Raw genomic sequence first — 22,771 nt, 5'->3', positions numbered from 1 at the left:
CCTAAAATGGAAGAACAGGTTCAGGTTCAGGTTCAGGGCCTCTCCCACTGTGCATTAAGAACCAAACCATATCAACAGCCCCCCAGTGACCATAAATGAGATGTTCCCAGCTGCCTCCTGGAGCTCTTAAAAATTGCCTGCTACTGCTGAGGGCTACAAGTAACATCACCTTTATTTCCCACACGGCTAAGTCACAGTGGTTTTCCTCCAGGTGGTTACTGGGTCCCAGTGTTTCTGATAACAGCTTTCAGTCCCAGGCAGGCCCCACCACGCTGGGGCACTCTGTATGCTCACTGTTAGGAGTGTCTGAAGGAGACACACAGATAACCGAAGTTAACTGACCACATCCTCTTTACCAGGAAACCTAATAGCCAGCTATTTTAGACCCCTTCTCACTTCCCCTCCTCCATTTCCACCACAGTGCTAAGTTGCTGGGAGTCAGGGTGTGCATAAAAGAAAATATGAGAAGAGAGACGGCGACAGTTCCAAACTTCTGATATAAAAAGGTTTATGGGAGAGACCACCTGGTGGAAGAGAGGTGGTAGGCATTGCATTTGCATTAAAAAGTTGCATTTTTCCTAAGTGTGTCTTTTGGGGTGATTTGGTGTGGGTTGGTGGAAATTGTGGCAAGCTAAAGTTTCCCCAAGCCACCCCAGGGTGCTGCCACTAGGGTAGTTTACACCCAGTCTCACTCCGATATCAAGAATAAGTGATTTTCCATTACTGTCTCAAAGAAATGAAATAAAACGCAAAGATTGCTATGTAAAAATGTTTATCATGGCTTTTTCTTCTTTTTTTAAGAGAAAATCTTGTAAAATATTCAAGAAAAGAGAATGATGAACTAGATCCAGGTGTCCCCTCTGGAGGCCCAGGCAGCAGAGATGTCACACAGGAAGCCCCCATCGGCTGCCTGCACGTGTGTGTGAGTGTACATGTAAATATCTTTCATTTTTAAAAAAGAAAAAACACTGTCATGGGTTGGACTTGGTTTTGCTTTTCATTCCACTTCCTCTTTAGGGGAGCCTTTCCCCCCAAACCTGAGAGCTTCACCAAGAAGCAGTTTCCCAGAGAGGTTTCGTTGTCGGGAGACTGCTAACCATCACCCTTCTGAAAGTGGTAGGAGGCATGTAAAGAATCAGCGCCACAGTCCTGGCTGATATGGCTCAGTTAGCTGGGCATCGTCCTGGGCACCGAAAGGTTGCTGGTTCAATTCCTAGTCAGGGCACATGCCTGGATTGAGGGCCGGATGCCCGAGCTACGGGCTCAATCCCTGGTAGGGGGAGTGCAGGAGGCAGCCTGTCGAGGTTTTGCTCTCACGTCGATGTTTCTCTCTCTCCCTTCCTCTCTCCTAAAGATCAATAAAAAATCTTTTGAAAATAATTAGTGCCACGGCCCTTGCCGAGTAGCTCCGGGTAGCTCAGCTGGTTATAGCATGGTCCCAATACACTAAGGTTGCAGGTTGGATCCCCCAGTCAGGGTACATACAAGAAGCAACCAATGAGTGCATAAACAAGTGGAATAACAAACCGATGTTCCTCTCTCTCTCCAAAATCAATAAATTTAAAAAGTTAAAAAATAAAAAGAACCGATGTCACAATATCTTGGTCCTGGTCACTAAACGAACTCCCTCACATCTAAATTCCTTCCTCACACCGGCTGTGGACCATTGAGCGCACAATGCCTCATGGAGCTATTACCATGTCCTATCAACTGTAAAGCAATTGTCCATTTGCCTTCCAGCTCAGGGATCGTCCCGCTATACACTTTCCCTCTCACCCACAGACGGAGGTTTTCACACAGATAACTAGCCTGTGATCTGCACACAGAAGTAAGATCTTTGTAGAGCATTTGAAGTCCGACAGACTCGGGAATCCCAACTCTACCACTTAGCAGCTGTGTGTCTTAGTCCATTCTGGCTGCTATAACAAAACACCACAGACTGGGTGACTTAAAACACAACAGAAATTGATTTCTCACAGTTCTGGAGGCTGGAAGTCCAAGATGAGGGTGCCAGCATGGTCAGGTGAGGGCCCTCTTCCCGGCTCATAGGGCTGTCTACCCTCATGGCCTAAGCACCTCTCAAGCTCCTACCTCCTAACACCATCACATTGGTGGTTGGGATTCCAACATATGAATTTGGGGGGCACACAAACATTTAGACCATAGCTCTGTGTTATGTTAAATTAATTACAAAACTTCTGAGTCCCACCTAAAAATGAAGATGAAGTGCATGCCTCCCTGGTCAGGCTGTTGAGAAGACTAAATGGCCCCCAGAGAGAAAGCAGTCAAGACATCTTTTCACTGAACTTCAACCCTGAGGATGTATATCTACAGGCCTCTCGGACATGCACTGAGCTTGTGGGAGTGGCTTTCAGGCAACCACTTGTCTATAGACGGATTTCCCTTTCCCTGAAAGTCCCTTGAGAAGGTACTTTGGGACAATGACAGAAATTCTATCTCTTCCCACTGAAACTGCCCCCTGACGTTCTTGGCTCATTCATTCGAACATACAAGCATGAATTCAACAAACATTTGTTTTATGGCAAGTCTGTGATAGGGGACGTTGTCTGTGCTCCCCAGAAGCCTGTGATCCAGTGTGGACCAAAAACTAATGGGAGCATCCATGCTGAGACTGAGGTAGGCTCCGTTAGGACTCCAGACCACAACCACATCAAACTGGCTCAGAAATCAAACATTTGGCCACACCTATCAAAAGCCTTCAACAAAAACAAAAAAGCCCTCAATAGTTTATAACCCCTGCACTCTCCTTTTGAAAATTTATTTCAAAAAACATGAAGAAGCTGAAAGATTTACATACAAAAAGGTGCATCATGGTCATTTTCTAAAGGGAAAATCTTTTTCAGAATTGTTCAACAAAAGAAAATGATTGGATTAAGCCCATGTGATGACATAGCCATAGGATCATATGATGGACTATTATGGCATGTACGTGGTGTTCTCAAAGAAAATTGGATGACATGAAAAATACCCATGATTCAGCACTAAGTGGGAACAGCAAGATACACTGTAATATATGCAGGGTGATTTCATCTTTGTAAATATGTATGTGCATAGATAAACAGACCAGAGGTTAACAGAGATCCTTCCTGGGTGGCAGGGATCAGGGGTGACTTTTTTAGAAGTAGGTTCCTTTCTTTAAAATTCTCTATAATACACCTGGATTAAGTTTGTAATCAGAAATATAAATAAATACGCACATCAACATTGCTTTACTTTAACATAGCATGCTGTTGGGGGTTGGGGGAGGCGCAGATATGATAGTGGAGGGGAAGCCAGCCGGTAGGTAGTGTGGCCAACCTTGCCACTTGATAAATTAGATGCCAAGAATGTCAGCCCCACTGAGCCAGGGACCATTGTCTGTTTTGTTCCCTGCTGTTTCCCTAGCATTTGGACTGATCCTGGCACACACAGTAGGCTTGTTGAATAACTGAATAAATGACCAGGGTCCAGCTCAAATGTTCTTCCTCTGTGAAGTTCCCTGACCTCCCCTAAAGTAATTAGGCCCTCTTTTTTCTAGCTGCCCAGAGCCATTATCACAAAGCACGGCAGCTCACAATTAGGGGACTGTCACCACTTGCTAAATTGCAAGTTATCTGAATGCAGGAACTAAGTCTCATTCAGATTTGTCTCTTGAGTCTGATAAATGTTTGGTCAATAAATGTTCCAGTGATGGATGGAGGGGTGGATAGATGTCAGTCTGTTCATACTGTATTGGCAGGAATTCTTTACTTTAATTATGATTTACCCTTAACTGTAAATGTATATCAATTTTGAGACCTGTCAACAGAACAAGATCCAGGTTGGGGAAAACAGCCTTAGAAAAAGTAAACTGCAAAGTTGTTGATGGCTTTAGCCTTGAAACGCTTTCTTCTAAGAAAATTTTACTCAGAACCCCAAAATATACAACAGATTCAGTAGGAGGCACTGTGATAAGGGGGGGGGGTCACTGAAACCCTCCCTGACCTGCAATGATCTGCTCTGGACACTTGTTAGTAATGTGAGAAGGTCCCCAGAACAGAGTAGAAGAACCAGGACTGGAACCCCCACCAGGCCTCTTCTATCACTGCACCTCCTCTTCCTGTCAGGGTCACCGTTTTATAAAGAATGAGACACTCAGCAAAGGCTCCGGGGCTGAGAACTCAGGGCTCGTAATCCATCTTGTTTACTTCCTATGACAATAAAGGAGGAATGTCCCTGCGACTTTCCAATGACAACATCCCTCGAGTCATTTTCAGGAAGGTACTTGCTATCAGATCTGTATTTATTTTTAAAATCTCAATTTGCTTTTACAGACGCAGGAAACAAAGTCTGTGCAAGCCTAAAAAGAATTCTCTCCCAAGTCCTGAGCCACTCCCCTCCTGAGTTAAAAGGGATTATCATAAAATGAGCAAGGCCACAGTTACTAGCTCATATTTTTAAGTACATAATTGTCTTTCATACGATGGCTCACGCTCTCCTAACAAAGGCTGTTTCATTATGAGTGACTAAAAGACTGCCTGCTCAGTTTCTGATTTTGAACCTGCACTTCCATCTCTGGGCAGCAAAATGCACAGAAAGCCCTATGTACAATATATCCCTGGCTCTTAAAGGATTCCTTATTTAATTCTTCCATTTTCAAAATCATCTCCAGTCCAAAACTTCTGCACAGCCATCCAATAGTAATTGCTGCCTTAATTAGACCTTCCAACCCCTAATCCCTAAATCCTTACACGTTTGCAAGTGTAAATCCAGGACCCCCGGTAGTTTGTGCGGCCACACACCCCCTTAAAAAAAATGCTGCGCATCTATAATGCTATTATGTTACTTTTGGTTTTTAATTAAGCCTTTGGGAGAATTCTCCCTGTGTGCTGTTGTTTGAATGGGAAAAAAGAGGGTGGATCAAAGCTGGTGAGACACCCTATGAGGAAACCAGCTCTAGGATATTTATCAACAGCTGTTGGTTGCCAAAGGCCAGCAGGGGAATGAAGGGGACCCTAGGTTTTGCACAAGCACGATGCCCCCCAGAAATGAACTGAAAGCCAGAGATGCCCTTTTATGTTGTGTGTGAGCTCCACAATTCACCCACCCTCCCTGCCACAGCGGGGGAGTGGAGACCTCAAAGGAGGCGGCCTTTTGATATGAAGATTACACAGGGCAGCATCTTTCAGGGGGACGGTGGGATCAGATCCCACACACAGCGCACAGGGTGAGTCTCCTCTGAGGACTCTCAGCCTGACCCCTGCATCTAGGTTCCCAGGAGGAAGTGGCTGACTTGGGGCAAGTCTACACTGCTCATCTCCAGGCCAGCCCACAGCTGCAACCTGACCCCAGGCAGGCCCGTGAGCTCACACTGCAGCGGGAAATTCTCCTCCTTGCAACTACTGACACGCTTTCCCCTGCCCGCCACTGCTGCTAGGGCCCTCAGAGGGTGAACTTAGGGCACCGTTAGCAATGGAGACACTGAAACTTTACCCCCGTGGCCTATCATTTTGGCACAGGCAATGCAAACATCGTGGTTTTAAATCCCACCACAGTGCTTTTAAGCTATTTCTTACTCTGCACATTAGACATTCATGAATAATCTTACCTCCCATTAAACGATAATAATAGAAACTATTTCAAAATGGCCCCGAGTTCATTTTGAGAAAGTGAGTTGAAAAACGTCTGCCCTCCTAGTGAATCAAGAAAGTTTAATTGAACTGAGCTTGAATTTCACCATCTGCAAAACGGCAGATCCTACAGCTCTAGTCCCAAGAATGAAATGCAAACTTCTGGCATTCGGAGGCCTCCAGGTCCGCTGCTGACCCACCTCTCCAGCTGGAGCCCCCGGTGTGCCCCGATGTCACTCTCCTTCCCCTCGCCCAGCTCTGGCAGGTGCCCCTCCTGGAATCTGTCTTTCCTTCTCCCATCTCCCCCAGCTAATCTTCCCCCCTCCTCCAGGGCCCAGGGCAGCGACACCTCTCCCACGGTCTTCCTCAGCACCCACCTCTATATCAGTCACCCCTCTCTCCTCCCTTAGTGACCTGTCTCCCTTTGTAACCCCAATCACACGTGGCCCACAAGACAGTTAACCACGTGTGCTTCTGTCCACCCAACAGAATGAACGATTCCTGGGCTGGTCTTTACACTCAAACGTTTGTGTTAGAACCACTGTAAACCCAATTCAAGCGATTTCCTGAACCCCTCTGAGTTTCACTGCCTCGTGGCGACTGATTGACCAGGAGGCTTTGAAGACACCTTCGAGGCCTGAGATAGTTTAGCTATAGATGCAGGACTCCGCAACTAAACTCTTATTTAACACCTAGCACCCTAAGAGAGTCAACAGTCTTCCCAAAGGGTACGGCTTAAACCTGGGAATGAAAACGCCCTTAAATAAACGGGAAGGGGGATGGAGCAAACATAAAACCCCAATCCAGTGCATAAAAAGTTCTCCAATACTTCAGAGCAGCACTATCCCATGTGGTAGCCCCCAGCCACGGGCGGCTACTGGGCCCTTGAAACGTGCCCAGTCTGCACGGAGGTGTGTTGTAAATGTCTGATATATACTGGATTTCTGAGGATTTAGTACAAAAATATGTAAAAAGTCTCAATAACTTTAATATTGATAACATTATTAAAATGATAACATTTTAGATATTAATTTCACCTGTTTCTTTACTTTTTTCACCATGGCTACTAAGAAATAGAAAGTTACACATGTAGCTGACAGAACATTCCAGCTTGGAAGCCTTGTTCAGGACCCTCCCATTCTGAGCTGAATGAGCAGGTCCCTTCCCTGGACCCATAAGAACACATTACAGTACATAAGAACCACATCTCTGGCAGTTGTTCATTTTTTGGCTGCGTCTACCTCTAGCCATGGTGTTAGATGATTTGTGCTTTGCTCTCTTACACAGCAGTCCCCTCACTGCAGAATCAAACTGAAAATCAAATCAGCGAGGAAAGTGGCTGAGAAGTCCATACCTGCGCCTCAGTACAGGGTGGTTTCTGCTTGGCCGCCAATTATCATCAGCACAGTCATTTTCAATAAAGAGTTACAGAGTGACTACTGCTATGGTCTGAATGTTTGTGTCCACCCCAAAATGCATACGTTGGGAATACGGGCAATAATATTGTAATAACTATGCATGCTGTCAGGTGGGTGCTAGTGGGGTGGCCACCTCATAAGTTATATAAATGGCTAATCCCTAAGTTGTACACTTGAAACTAATATAATATTATAGGTCAACTGTGAATGAAAAAACTTTTGTTTAATTTTTTTAATAAATAAAAAGAACAGTGAAATTTTCCAAGCAATCCTACTATAAAATAAAATTTATCATTAGTAACTATTTTTAAAAAAATAAGAAAGCCGGATGCCCAAGTTAATAATATTACAAGGTGGGGTCTTTGAGGTGATTAGGTCATGAGGGTGAGGCCCTCAGGAATGAGATTAGTGACCTTATAAAAGAGGCTCCAGAGATACAACAAAACTCTGTGTCCCAGAAGAGAGCTCTCACCAACTGTGCTGGCACCCTGATCTCAGACTTCCAGCCTCCAGAACTGTGAGGAATAAATTCCTGCTGTTCATAAGCCACCCAGTCTGTGGTTTGGTTGCAGCAACCCAAAAAAGGCAACTACTATGTACCCTAGAAGGCTCTACCCTAGAAGTTGAGATACTGTGGTAAACAAGTCATGGCCTGCCCTTAATGAGTCAGTATGCCAGAGTGTGTAATAACGGAAGTGTTCACACACCAAGTACCACGGAATGCCGAGGAAGGACATCCATCCCCTTACTCTGACCAAGAGGGGATGAAGGTTTCACAAAAGATGTAACATTTGATCTTAAGACACATCCAAGCTGAAGAGAGAAATGAGTGTCATCTGAACACAGATGATAGCTCTGGCCCCCAGAGGGAATGAGCTCACCCAAGGATAGAGTGTAGGGTAAGGAGAGAAGGGGCTATCACTGAATGTCCCACTTAGAGTCTACAGCAAGGTTAAGGCTCTTGTAAAATAATTACTTCTTGACCTAATTAGCTGAAAGCAAGAATGTGTACATGGGGTATACTGGGGAGGTGAAGAGTATAGTCTTTATATCAGTCAGACCCGGGCCAGGATCCTGTTTCAGCTTTCCAGTTTGGGGACCTTGGGCAAGCTCCTTAACCTCTCTAGCCTCAGTTTCCTCATCTGTACAATGGGACTGGAAAGTGCTCACCTGACAAGGTTGTGGTGAAGATTAAATGTTATAATTCAAGGATAGCAGTTGGCATACTACCCGATACACAGTAAGCTCTCAGGAAGTGATTGCTGTTGTTAGTGTTATTTTTAGTAACGCATCACAAAACTATTGAACCTAAAGAAGGGTTCCCTATTGATATTCTGGGCTGGATTATTCTTTATTGAGGGGAGGGAGGGCTGTCCTGTGCATTATAGGATGTTTATTTTATCAGCATCCCTCTCCTCTACCCACTAGATGCCAGTAGGAGCCCCCTCCCCAAGTGTGACAACCACATTGTCTCCAGACCTTGCCAAATGTCCCCTGCAGGTAGGGAGAGAAGGGAGCAAAACAGTTCCCAGTGGAGACCCAGTGTCTAAAGCAATAATGAGATGAGGCAGAAAGTTCAACTGGGAGGGTTGAGTGCTGAAAAAGAAAGAGACTTTTTCAATTTGCAAAGAACCATGAGCATTGACAGACTCCCCCACCCTCAGTTAAGTATCAAGTTCAGCAGGGACGGGCTCTAGGGGGCCAGGGGCAGAGCAAAGAAAACCATCAACTGTGCCCTTGGCCTTGGGTGGAAGAACCCGGGGCCTCACCCAAGTCAGCATTACCTTCTTTCAACTCCATTTCGGTACCTGCTCTGATGACAATGGGCAGAAATGGGTCTCTGCCAGAGTAGTGATTTCCAAACGGTGTCCTGCAAGAATTTTTAAAACATGCAATACCTGACTATTTAGTCAGGGGCAATGACCTCTTTTCTCTTAGACTGTCAAATAAAAAAATGACAACAGCCAGCATAACAAAAGCCACCCAGTGTGAATGAATTTTTTTTTTTTTACGACTGGCAAAAAAATATAACATTTTTTGGTGTGCTGCAGAATTTCAGTAATGAGTTTATGTGCTGAGATAAGAAAGGTCGGAAATCGCTGCACCAGAGGAAGCTGCGCCAGGCTTGCAGTTAAGAGAGGGGGTGACTGGCCCCTGGGCAAGAAGACTTTACGGGTAAAGTCCCCCTCTGCACACGACAGGCCCGGATGTGAAGACAAATGCCAACGGATGCTGACCAGTACAGTGAGCCACCCTAAGCCACCAGACAACTGCTCCTGGAAGGGTGGCTCTTACACAGCTATTTCCCCAACCGACTTTCCTCCTCCTCGGAGCTCAGCTTTGGAAATGGCACCGACAGGCGCCTCATGTTGTTTTATTTTCCAAGTGTCACTTTTTCAAGCTAATGGGAAACTGAGGGGTAATTATGTGTATAATTGGGGGTGGGGGGGAGCTATGGCCTTTGCATTCAGCATGAAACCACAAGGCTGACTTTTCACCAAATAAACTGCTTTCGCAAAACACTGCTGCACGAGGCAGAGAGAAGTTTGGGTCTGGCCAGGAGGCGCGCCAGCAAAACAGAGGGTGGTGCATTCAGAAAAAAGGCATCCACAGGAGCCTAGAAGCCGACTCTCAGTAACCCTTACCCATGTGAAAAGGAAAACACTTGCTCAGGTTTCCAACAGGATAAAATACAAGAGCATTTTGTAAACACGAAGATTAGAATCTGAGAATGAAGATCCGTGGTGCATTTGCTGTAACAATAGGCGCATGCTGTTTCTGCCTCTCTTTTCAATGCACTTTCACATCGACTTTCTCATTCAGTCCTCACTGCCAACGTCAGAGAGGGAGTGTTATACCGTCACCTGGCAAATGAAGGGACCGAGTCTCCGAGTCTGTGACTTTTACTCAGTCACTACTGAGTCAATCAATTATTATTATTATTATTTGATTACTGAGTCAATCAATTATTATTATTATTATTTTTAAATATATCTTTATTGATTTCAGAGAGAGGAAAGGAGAGGGAGAGACAGAGATAGAAACATCAACGATGAGAGTCACTGATCGGCTAGCCCGCAACCCGGGCATGTGCCCTGACAGGGAATCGAACCCCGATTGCCTGAATCGCAGGTCGATGCTCAACCACTGAGCCATGCACGGCCGGGCTGTCAATCAATTATTAAGCCCCTACAAGGCGCCAGGCGCTTGCCCAAGTCATGGGGTGTAACCAGGTACCGTGCCAGATGCTGCTCGAGCGTGGAGTCCTCAGATACTTCTCAAGGAGGAACATCACTGGCACTTGGGCAGGATGGCTCCTGAATGGGCAGATGTCTTGCATCCTGGGCCCTGCCCACTAAATTGATGTCTTGAATCCTTGAGACAGTCAAGAGCATCTCTGTATGTTTCCGAATATGGGGCGGGGTAACCCCCAATGGAGAGCCCCTACCAGACATCCAGAGCAACAGGCCTTAGGTCAGACAGCGTGGCTTGATTCCAAGTCCAGCAATTCCTCTCCCGTGCGACCTCAGACAAGTGACATTTTCTATGCCTCAGTTTCTCCCTTACGAAACCGTGATAAATAACTGTGTGTATTTTTATAAGATGCCTGTGAGGAACAATACATATTAAATACCTGACCCATGTCAACCTTCGGTAAATAATACCCAATAAATGCCTGTACTATTTCATCCCCAGTGTAATCTCATCTGGACCTTTGAAGCCACCATCTCAGGAACCTTCCCTGACCACCCTGTTTAAAATCGCCACCCCTCACCGCTTGCATTACACATCCTCTTTTTGCTTTATTTTTTTCTCCATAGCACTTGTCACCATCAAGCATACTCTGTATTTTAAACATGCGGTTTCTTGCTGTATTTCCCCCAGTTGCATGTACCACGAGGCCACAGATTTTTGTCTCTTCTGGTCCCTGCTTTATATCTTTAGCGCCTAGAACTGAGCCTGACTCTCATAAAGCGTTCAACAAAAATACCCTGAATGATGTTGAATGGATATGGTGGGCAGAAAGCTGGTCTCTGGGCTGTAAATTCTAGGACAAGTGGCCACGCATATGATGACAGTAAAGGTGAAATATGTCAACCATTAAGAAGTGTAAGGTGTTACATTACAACGCTACCTTGGAGGGCCTTTGTGTTGTCCCTCTTCTGGGATTCTTTGAAGTTAACAGCTTCTAACAGAAACTCAGCCACCAGCCCATTTCTCTTGAGTTGCCTTTGTGGATTCCCCCTCCCACCAAAGCTTTTAAGATAAGCACTCAAGCCAGAGGTTGATAAGGGCTTACACACTTATATTACTGGGTTTCCTTATCTCTTTCTACACCCACCTGAGCTGGAACTGAACTCAGTTCTCTCCAAACCGTTTATCTAAAGCCAACTCTGACTCCCCAGTGCTAGAACTAGCCTCCATTAATACTGGACTTTTGGTCAAAGAGGACTGTGGCAGGTCTGACAATTACCAATTCCATTCCTGACAAGTCTAGACCTGGGGTTCCAACGTCTAGTGGGTAGGCTACCCACCACACAAGGCCTTCCGTTGTACTTACTCTAAAAAAAACGGAACTGATGCTAAAAATAGGAATTAATGTTAAATAGGAATGAATACAAACACCCCCACCTAACCCATCATACCAAGTTACAAGCTATTTATAAAGCTCTTCAAGGAGATGGAAAACCACACTTAAAAAGGGACTCCAGTGGCCGCCTCAATAATCCCACTGCTCTGAGCACAGTTCAATGGATCACCGTTTACAACTGAATCATAAACACATTTACAGATTATATTATCTACTTCCACCTAAAGTAATCTTCACCAAATGGAATGGGGATTTAAGGAGACCCCAGCCAGGAAACCACAGGTTGGAGATAACACTTATAGGCACACAAGAAAAGGGCATTCCTCTCTCATAAGCTTTGTGTGCCACATGACAGGGTAAGAAGGCTGATAGAATCAGAGTTGACAAGGAGTCGGCCAACAGAATTATCCAGACAATAATGAGCATGTGGATTTACAATCTCTTATTGTTAGAAAGTTAGAAATACCTAAGGGTATGGTAACAATATGTGTAAATTATCTAGAAACAAAATATGTTGACGACAGCTCGAATATGCTTTACCAACAGGGTGTGGTAAGTACTGAGGATGAGGTTGGTCATGTAAAAGCTGTATTTCCCAGGCTTCCTTGTAGCAGGTGTTTGGATGTGAATACTGTTCCCCCAAAGAGAAGCACTCACTCAAGATTTAGAAAGCAGACAAGAGCGAAAGGCCATCTCCCTGCCTTCTGAGTTGTTTGCTGCTGGCAAACATGGTGATGGGGACATGGTTACGGGGTCCGCTCTCCAGTTTTCTGGGTATTGACAGGCAGCTGCAGTGGATAAATGTAGAAGTCCCAATTCCGACGTGTCATCAGTTTGTTCTTGGACTCGGGAGTTCCAGGGACAGTCTCGGAGTTGGCAGAACCCCTGGTTGGCCAGTTTTGAGCAGCCATGCTAATACATGTATGTCTCTAAATTACTGCATATGTATTATTAACTGGGACTCATTCCTGAAGGCCTAGTGAGAGCCCTGTGCCTCCAGCCCTCCCACCAATTTTCTAAGCACCAGAGTCTCTGCATTAAATACACACCTTTCTGCTTTAAATGCCTAGACTGCTTTTCAGTTCCCATCCTGAACCCTAAGTCCAAGCAGACCAGGAGCAAAGAGGTTTGGGAGACACGTGGCATAAACCACACGAGAAGCAGTCTGGACATGAGAGGCCAACCTGGCTCTTCCCTCTGGGCTCTGTGCATATTACTGAGGCGGGGACAGGAGCAGAAGGGGGTCTCTGAGAATCACCTACAGTCATGTGGCATGTAAGGACCTTTTAGACAAGGATGGACCAGTTGTACGACTATGGTCCCATAAGATTATAATGGAGCTGAAAAATTCTTATCACCCAGCAACACGGCAGTCACTGTAACACTGAGGCATGATGCCTTACACAGGTGTCTGTATATAAAAGTACATGTGATTATGTACAATACATAATACTTGATACTAAACAACTAGGTTACTGGTTTATGTATTTATTTTACTATACTTTTTATTATTATTATTATTTCAGAGTGTACTCTTTCTACTACTAAAAAAAAAGTTTGCTATAAAACAACCTGCTGTGTTAACCAGCAGCAATCTCACATATCTCGTCTTTACTGTGTCTCTTGATTACATCATTTTCTCTTGTGCTCACTTTAATCTTGTGTTGTTTTATAAACTGAGTGTGGCCTAAAATTTGCACAGTATAAAGTTTATTATAGGGGACAGTATGCCCTAGGCCTTCAAGTTCATCACTTACTGACTCACCCAGAGCAACTTCCGGTCCTGCAAGCTCCATTCATGGTAAGTGCCCTTGTACAGGGGAACCATTTTAATCTTTTATAACCATATTTTTACTGTACTTTTTCTACGTTTACATGTTTGGAAACACAAATACTTACCATTGTGTTAAAACTGCCTACAGGATTCAGTATAGTAACATGCTGTACAGGCTTGTAGCCTAGGAGCAATAGGCTAGACCGCATAGCCCAGTGTTTATGGGCTATACCATCTAGGTTTGCATAAGTGCACTCTGTGATGTTCACACAACAAAATTGCCTAAAGACACATTTCTCAGAACGTATCAGCCCTTAAGGACTAAACAGAGCATGACTGTACTGACTCTCGAAATGTTCCCTAAACACCTCTGGGCCAAGCTCAGAGGCAGAGCCTATCCAGTACAAGTAAACAAACAACCACAATACATTTCTCAAAGGGCTAGTGAAGAGAAAAGGCCACGAGAGCTCAGCAGCGGGAAAGAAGCTAATATCCACACTGGTGATACTTTTCCCAAGAAATGTCCCTTTCTATCTCCACTTGAACTTCCAGGGTCAAGCCTCAAGTTAAAGAACTTACTTTCCCTCCCTTCCCATTCTAACTTCTACCAACCTCATCAGTTCCTCAGAGAGATGCTACCTGCAAGCCCTAAGGCTCTGAAAATAGGTGCAGATTTCCCAGGCAGAGCAGAAAAGCCCTAATAGCTGTCTGCATGCTGGCGAAGTGTTTAGGAAGCAGGGGATCATGGCCTACAGGGTTCTTCCAGACCCTGGGTAGAGCCTGCCACTTGCAGGAGTGCCTTTTCACCACCTTCCCACAATTACGGAGTGTGCCACGGTTTAAAAAATGTGCTTTCCTGATTCACACAGGTGCTACTTTATGTCCCACTAAAAAAGAAGCAGCCTGCCCATCAGAGGACAGCGGGGCCAAGATGCCATCAATTACAACTCAGTAAAATCTCATAAACATGAACCTGTGAGAAAATGAGTGCCTTAGAATCGATAAAATACAACGATTCATGGGGTTAGGAAGTGGGAACCCCATGCTAGGACTCAGGTCTTCTGCTCCCAAATCATCAGTCCATTCAATCTCTGTATTTTTATTGAGTGCCTACATAAGTCGGGGGGCTACTTACAATTGTTTTTATTGATGAATGCCATTTCCCAACACACGCTCAGTTAAACATTTTCTCAAATCTCTTTTTCTGATTTGTACATTATTGCTTTAAAACTGAAGCACAGGGGTGGTCTAATTTGGGGTGGGGTTGGCGGAGGGGGAGTGGGATTTACATGGTGACCACTTTATCAAGTGTACTAAACTCAAAAGTGCAAGCAAGAGGCTTCCACCCCTGTCCCATGTCCCTTCCTACCAGTGTCTCCTGCTCAAACCCCACCAGGGCTTCCCATCCAACCTCAGTCAAGGTCAAGGCCAAGGCCTACACAATCTCTTTCCAGCTCAGGGTCTTTGGCTGCTCCCTCGCTCAGAGCTGCTGGCTGTGCATGGTCCCAGCTCAGGGACCCAACTTGTGCTGCTCTCTGCCCGGGACATTCTCCCTGGGACAGACACTTGGCCGCACTTTCACTTCCTTCAAGTCTCCGCTCTCCAATGTCATCTTATCAGTGACACTCCCTAATTACCTCTATGAAACTGCAACCCCTGACTCACACCTCTCACCCGTCTTCTCTGTTTTTCTCTCATCACACATCTGATGCGACACTTTTTACTTCAGCATGTGCTTCAAGTCTGGCCACCAGCTGGAACGTGAGTTCCATGAGGGCAGAAATCAATGTTTGTGTTGCATCCCTGGTGCCTAGAACAATATCTGGCACAGAACAGATGAGAGAGAAAGAGAGAAACGGAGAGAGCAACTCTGCTCTTAAGTTTTTTGGTTTTTTTTATATATATCTTTATTGATTTCAGAGAGAAGAAGGGAGAGGGAGAGAGAGATAGAAACATCAATGATGAGAGAATCATTGATCGGCTGCCTCCCGCACGCCCCCGACTGGGGATGGAGCCCGCAACCCGGGCCTGTGCCCTGACTGGGAATTGAACCCCGATCACCTGGCTCAACCGCTGAGCCACACAGGCCGGGCTGCTCTTAAGTTTTGATCAATCCCATTTGATCTAAGATGCACCAAATTATAAATTCCAGGAAATTTTGATGGACAGACCAGATTATTCAATAATCTCGTAGGAAGATCTGCCTCCCCTTTCCCTTGTGATAGCAATGGGGTCTCAAAATTCAAGAGAGGAAAACTGCGGAGAAAATGAGTCAGCAACACAACTTCCCTTTTTTTCTCTCAGAGTCTGAATTTACAAGCCGTTGGCGCCGGAGGGCAACGACTTGCGAGAGAGCCTTTTGCACCTACCGTCTCAGAATAAGGAGAGGTTGGTCCTTTTGGTGGATTTAGGGAGGGAGAGGGTGGTGCCTTTGATTTCCTGTTTCTAAATGGCTGTGGTAATATAGCTGGTCTTAAACAAAAAGACTTTTTCGACCAGATAAACAAAAACAAGCCACCTCTGCCAGAAGTTGGTTTCCCTGGCCCCAAAGAAATCCCCCAACCGCCCTTTCTCTGGGGCCTAATCACCACCGTTATCACAGAAGGCGAGGAAAGAGGACACCCCGGTGGCGACAGCTGCCACAGGAAACTGCCTAAGAGTATCTGTCTTATCTGAAAGCAGCTGTGAACAGCCTCACTGAGGCACAAACGCCTCAACTGCCAAGCAGCCACCCCACTGGAAACGGTCTGCCCTTCGGTTATTCAAGGCCGTTTCCAGATTCATAACGGCCTCCTGACCCCTTTTCAAAGGAAGTCGAAGCTAGATATCACAGGACTCGCTCCAAAACTCATTTCACAAATAAGCAGAAAAGAGTCTTTAATTTAAAATTAAGTATGTGTAGCAAAAGGATAAAAAGCACACTTGGACTGATTCCACGCCAAGGAGGGGGCAGGTAGAGGTGTGTGCAAGTCTGTAGGTTGAAAAGGCTGTGGTTAAATTTTCTGTCTTTAAACTTAATAGTCACCATAATGACGTATCTTTCTAAAATACAAATGACTAAGCAGGGTGAAAAATGCGTCATGTGCTCTCAACTATTTTTTTAATATATATATTCCATAATAGATAGAGAAAAAGTACCAGTCGCCTCTGGGTGGTGGGATAAGGAAGGACTGTGTCTCCACTGTACTTCCTAAATTTTCTAAAATGAGCACATATTGCTCATAATTAGATTAAAATTGCAGTGCAAGTGTTTGAAATCTAATCAAGTGAAACTACAAAGGGGTAACCCAAGAAGTCTTTAAATAAAGGGTATAACCTTTCAATACATTCAACCAAAGGAAAAAAAAAAAAAAAAAAATCCCAGGCGACAGTGAAAGTAAACATATTGCAAAGGGGAAAAAAAATTGCAATGAGAGGAAGGGAACAAGGCAAAGGGCTTTCTCCTCCACAGCCTTCTATGAACAGCTTTCAAACAAAAGCACAGGCCCTGAGTGTAACACAAAAGGAAGGTGCAGAGCAGCTGTCTCCACTGGGCACACAGGCAGCCTGGGCACCTCTCAGCTCTGCCTTGCAGGACACGGCCCCATCAAAGGCCCACTGTCTGGGGCAGTCTGCAGACTCTCTAATGTGCAGATGCACCTTCACAGGATGTATTCACTCAGGAGCTCAAGCATGTGCAGGAACCACAGGCACGTGTTTCCATTCTCAGTGACTTCAGGACCAGTTCATGCCCGCAAAAGGTGTCCATCCTGCAGATGTTTCTTCGTATCACTGAGCTAAACAAGGCCAGGCTTCCTTAGCACCCAGGCTACTGAGCAGTGTCTCAGCTGCCTCACACCCCCAGGCAGCAAATAGAGGCCATGGGGAACACTCCAGTCTGGTGCATCAGGAGCTTCAGCTGAATCCATGTCTCAGGGAATCTCAAAGACCAGAAAGGCAGGGAAGTGTCCCCACCAGACAAACCCAGGCATGCTTGGCAAGGCTTGACACACCTTCCTGAACACCGGAAAAGGCAGGCTAAAAGTGAGTTTAGCCATTTCACACATTCACCCAGCAAATATCGTATTGAGAACTTACTATGTGTTGGGCACTGTGCAAAACATCAGGATTTGAATGGAGGCCTAAAGCCTGGTCCCTGCCCCATAAGATATTCTTGACAAAGACCATTGACTCAGAGTGTCAAAGATCTAGAGAAAACTGCCTTACTGACTACTGACTGACAAGGACCACTTGGACTGAACCTTCCAACCAAATTAAAGATCAAACACTCAAGTGTGCAAATTACTCAAGTTTATGAATTAGAAAAGTACAGAAGACCATGGAACCCAGATTAAAATCAGAGCAGGAGACACCCCCCACCACCCAGCTGTCTCCTTTTACTCTTCCTCTCCCACCTCACACACTCCAGGTATCCTCTAGCCACCAATGAATCCATGCCACTTGGAATACTATTTTTCTATCTCAGATATAGGTAGTATTTGGAACTCCTGCCAGAGGGCTCCAAAATTTTAGGGACACAGCATGTGCCATGCTGTGCCTTCTGCCTCTCAGGATGATCTGGAATGACTAAAACTGAAGAGCCAGGGAGAGGATCAGTTATCATTACCCTCAATCCTTCAGAGAAGCAAAGATCAGCTAACTTCCAAAGAAATTCAAAGTGGTAGGGAAAAGATTTAGCATCAGCCGTCAACAGTGTAGTTTTAAAAAATGAGGGGAAAAGAAAATGTTTAATATGGATTTCAAAGCATATTTTTGTGTCCCATATAATAATAAACCATTGACATGGAGTTGTTGAGGAACTGTATGTAATTCAAAATAAGGAAGAATTCTCAAGCGAGCTATGTACAGTTCTACGCTCCATAGAATGTATCAAAAGCAGTATTTGCTATGGACTGGGAGGAAAAAATATATTGGGAGAGCACACTCATAGAGATGTGCATAATAAACAAATGCCATTTCTTGGGAGGAAATGGAACCAGGAAGGGAAGCAAAGGCTGAGAGCAGAGGGTGCAGGACAGAGAGGATCTTTATCAGGAGAGCCTTACAAAACGTTCTCACACTGGTCCCAGAAGACCAGACTGAGTTTCCAGCGGGCTGAATAGTTTAACTAGAACTGGAAATTTTGCAAAGTGCCAGTTGCAAGTTGGGAGTTTCTTCCTGGTATCTCTGGCTAGAAAGTTACTTCCTAATTCTCACACAGGAAAATAAAAGGCCAGGAAGCATGGAAACCAGGCGTAATCGTATTATTAGCATTTCACTGTGACAACAGGTACAGAGATGTTCAAGTGCATTCTTGCCAGAGGCTGAGATTTCTCCCTGTTCCAGGCATTTCTGCAGGGAATTACACGGCACGTTCTGTCCAGGCAAAACTTTAAGTGGCCTAAACACATCTCCAGAGTCTAGACCAAAGCATTCAGTCCTTTGTTTAAACTGTTTGAGGCTCAGTGTATTTGCACACCACCCATCTCCAGGCCTCTGGGGTGGAGTCTGGCCTGGTCTCCAGGATGCCACTGTCTGTCTGGTCCTGCCGGCTGCAACCACGGCCTGGCTGCCGGAATGCAAGTGAGGTCCATTTTTAAACCCCGTAGAGGTTTCACAACCACAAGTTTGGGTGAGGTGACAAGCCCCCCTGTAGTTTGCTGACATGAAACTAAAAATACCTGATGGCAAAAGCCATCTTTTACAAGGCTGGCTCAGATGCCTTGAGGTTACAAGTGATGGTGTCAGACCATACCGTTGGCAGTGTGGCCGCCTCAACAACTGCTCCTGAGTGGGGCAGAGGGGCCATTCTGTCCCAGCACTGTCAAGGAATCTCGCAGCCGGCTGCCTATTTGATGGAAAGAACAGCTCTACTCCTCTGCCACCGACCCAAATGCAGGCTGGATGAATTCAGGTCTGCTGAAAGTGTTAGTTAGAAACACACTGAAAGGAGAAGACGGAGGCAAAAAGAAAAACAGCAACCCGGTTTGCCTGCAAGGAAACGTGTTTCCAGCTCCCTCCTCCTTAAAATTATAAAAGCAAATAATTGCTGCAACTATGCTGAGAAAGACAGCTCACAGAGGTAGAAAATGGATCTCAGAGCCAATGTGGCCAGGGCCGGCCTGCCGAGGGCCGGAGAGGGGGGGCCTTGGCTGCGTGGGGAGACCACACTGCCCCGGAAGCCTCCTGGGAAGAAGGTTCTTTCTACCTGTTGGGCTTCAGAGGCGAGCTGGGAAACCCCGGCCGCCGCGCTCCAGGGCGCCCAGCCCTTCCCAAGTCCCAAACTTTCCTTCGCGCCCCTCGGAAGGAGCGAGCCTTGGCTCTCCCCCAGTCCAGATTTCAGTCGTGAAACAGTCTGAGCCACCGGGGTCTGGGAGGTGGGGACTTATTCCTGCACTGCCCAGGGGACTTGGAGTGCTCGGAGCCCGGGAGGGGGGTGCAACCTGACGGTCAGACCAGGTCCCGACCGAAGAAGTTTCCTCCAAAACTGTGGTGACCAAGATGCGGCGAACGAGGAGCTCCGGGTTCCCCGGCGCAGGGTCGGGACTGGGGTGCGTGAGGCTGGGGTGGGCGGGCGAGGGGGCGGCTGGAGCAGGCCCAACGCCACTAGCCGCAAGGTCAACGCAGATCCGGGCCCCGGGGGCAAACCACGAGCGCGCCAGGCCCCTTCTCCTGCCTGGTGGAGGGACATCACCACGCTCTCAGCCTCTCCCCACACCTGCTCAGCGCGACGCGAGCCCGGGACACGTGGGAGCCCAGCCCCGGGCTCCGGAGCTCGCGGCAGGGTCTCTCTGCCTCGCCGGAGCGCGCACCCTTCGCCCCTGGCACCCCCACCAGGAAGGGGCAGCGCGCCGGGCGTGGAGCGCCGGCTCCCGGCGCCTCTTTCATCAGAGCGGGGAGGGAGTTTCATTCTCTTCAAACCACCCCCCATCCCTAGCGGCTTCCCACAACCTCTACCTTTCCCAGCTACCTCGCAGACGGACAGACAAGAGACACAAAGAAAAAAAAAAAAAAAACTACCGCCCCTCCGGGTCCCATCCTCCAGCCCGGAGCTGGAGGAAGCAGAGGAGGGAGCACATCTTCCCGCCTCCGCCCCATCCCGACGCGGTGACCCAGGCAGACCCGGGCAGCAAGGAGCCCCGAGGTGGCCGGGGGAGAAGAGGTGAGGGTGGAAGAGGCAGAAGCCAGGCGGAGCGACCGAGCGAGAGCGCGAGAGAGAAGAAAATATCCAACAAAACCACGCTAACGCGCCCCCTACCTGGGTGCAACATACTTTGGAAATAGAAGATGACCAGGATAAAGGATCCCAAGCAAGTGGCCAGCACCATCCGGCAAATTCTGTTCATCCTCATCACTTCCAGGAGCGCCGGCTTCATGGCTTTGTCCTGCCGACGGGGACCGGAGAGTCCGGGAGGCGCGCCCGGGGCGCAGGAGCGCGGACCCCGCGGCCCGGAGCGGAGCCTGGGAGGCGCAGGGCAGGGCTGGGAGGGCTCGGGAGGAGGACCGGGCTGCTCTCGCAGCCGCTCTCGGAGCCCCCGCCGCGGGCTGGGCTGAGGAAGACGCCGGAGTTGCTCTGGAAGTGCCAAGATGCGTGGACCCGCCGGCTGCGCGCTCCGGAGCCTCCCGCCGCTCCTCGCCTCTCCGCTGCCGCCTCCGCTCCCGCCGGCGGCCGCCGCTGCCTCCTCGCGGGCCGGGCGGCTGGGGTGCGAGCGGTGATGGTGCCGCTGCCGCTGCCGCCGCTGCGCTGGCCTCTGTGGCTGTCGGACCGGCCCCCTCCCTCCTCTCCAAAGGCTACTTCATTGCGCTCCAATGATCTATATATTCCGGGGCTGGGTTTTACCAAATGCAACTCGCAGCCCCCGGCGAGGGGAGGGCGCCTGCGGAGAGCCGCGAGGAGGGAGGGACCCGAGCGCCGGGGCGGAGCGTCGCGCTCCCCCCGCCCCTACGGGGACTTGGTCGCGTCCAGCTGTTTCCCGGGGAGTGCGGAGCGCGCGCCGCGCTCCCGCAGGGTCCCAAAAGCCCTCAGTCCCCGGCAGGCTGGGCCGCCGTCTGGAGGTTGTGTCAGCGTTTCCATGACAAAACCCGGAGGAAAAAAATACGAATAAAATCGCCTCGGCGCTGCCACCCACTCGTGCCGGCGTTTGTAGCGGGAAGTGGCGGGAGCCGGGAGCGCGGAGGGGTCTGTGGAACTGCGACGCCTTCAAATCCCTGGGCAGACCTGGCAGCGGGAAAGTTGCTCCCGGCCCCCCGGGAGCCAGTACCCTTTCCAGGCGCTCGGAACGGGGTGGTTTCGTTTTTCTTTCAAAGGGCAGCCCAGCTTGAGCGACGTTTTGGAGAGGGGTTAAAGAGGCTGACTTCAGGTCAAGGTTAGGGAAACCGCAGGCGACGGCCCAGCCTTCCCGGGGGTTTATGCCGAGTCTCCGACACCCACCCCTCCCTCCACAGGGCAAAAGGCGTCTGTGGATTTTAGAACTCCGGCTTCCCAAAGGGTAGAGCTCCCTCCAGATAATCCAAAGTGCACACGATCCCAGCAGGGTGGACGTGAACGTGGGAGGATGCCCCCCGCGAAGTCACTCTCCTCCAAATCAAAGAGCTGCTGGAAACACCAAGCCCGCCTTACCATCTGAAGGTAAATGGAAACATGGTGTTTGCTTTCTTGTACTATGTGATTTTAAATGTCCAATTCCATGCATTTCGGCTGTTTAGCAATCAATAAAGTGGATGCAGGCTAACAGTGTGGAGATCACAGGCCCACCAGCCCAGTCCCCTGCCCAGAATGTAAGACCTGGTTCTTCTGCCCTTTGTGGTTTCTGTGAGCAGAGTTAGGCACTGTCATATCCTTTTATTTTCCTTATAAATTTACACAGTGTTTTTAAAAGTTAAAGGATTATTTAAATTCTAACAATAATATATACCAGGAAAAATATTATTATAAAGACTATCCGACTTTTGTGCCATATTATCAAATCGTTACTACTATAACTTAATGATGAAACAAGATAATGTGTCTTTCAATGCCTCTCACATAATAGGCATTTGACAAATACTTATTGAATCGGAATGTAATGGGCCTTATCCTCTCAATACATCAGACACAACTTGCAAACAGATACACGCAGCAGAGACCGCCTCTGTATCCTCAGTTCCCTTCCCCCAAAGTTTTCCTCCTGCAGTCATAATGAGGGGAAGAGTAAGGAAGTCAGCAGCCTTGCCTTTGATTACAGAAGACAATCAATTACAGCACAATATTTATATAGACGGTTTGCACTATATCAATTTGTACTCACTCATGAATGAGTTGCTTGCTAAAGGCAGCAGAGCTGAACAAGCTCCGGTACAAAGTAATTCTCCAGTGATTTCCCTTAACTCCTGCTTTTACAGAAGGGGGTTCGGGGGGAGG

General features: G+C 47.5%; 1 protein-coding gene across 2 annotated transcripts in view; it reads right to left on the bottom strand.

The window, feature by feature from the left end:
• The window catches only part of CHST11 (carbohydrate sulfotransferase 11), a 222,865-nt gene extending 201,633 nt beyond the window's left edge, over positions 1–21,232 (bottom strand). Inside the window, exon 1 of one of the 2 annotated variants that reach the window (XM_081128981.1) lies at positions 20,630–21,232. In XM_081128981.1, the coding sequence (XP_080985107.1) occupies positions 20,630–20,747 (118 nt within the window). In that variant the 5' untranslated portion in view covers positions 20,748–21,232. The remainder of the gene's footprint in view (positions 1–20,629) is intronic. The other variant, XM_081128982.1, reaches the window with a different exon arrangement.
• Positions 21,233–22,771: the final 1,539 nt, after the last annotated feature.

Source organism: Miniopterus schreibersii (assembly GCF_964146895.1).
Source record: "Miniopterus schreibersii genome assembly, chromosome: 2".
NCBI classification, from domain to species: domain Eukaryota; kingdom Metazoa; phylum Chordata; class Mammalia; order Chiroptera; family Miniopteridae; genus Miniopterus; species Miniopterus schreibersii.
This window is presented reverse-complemented; position numbering and strand designations above follow the sequence as displayed.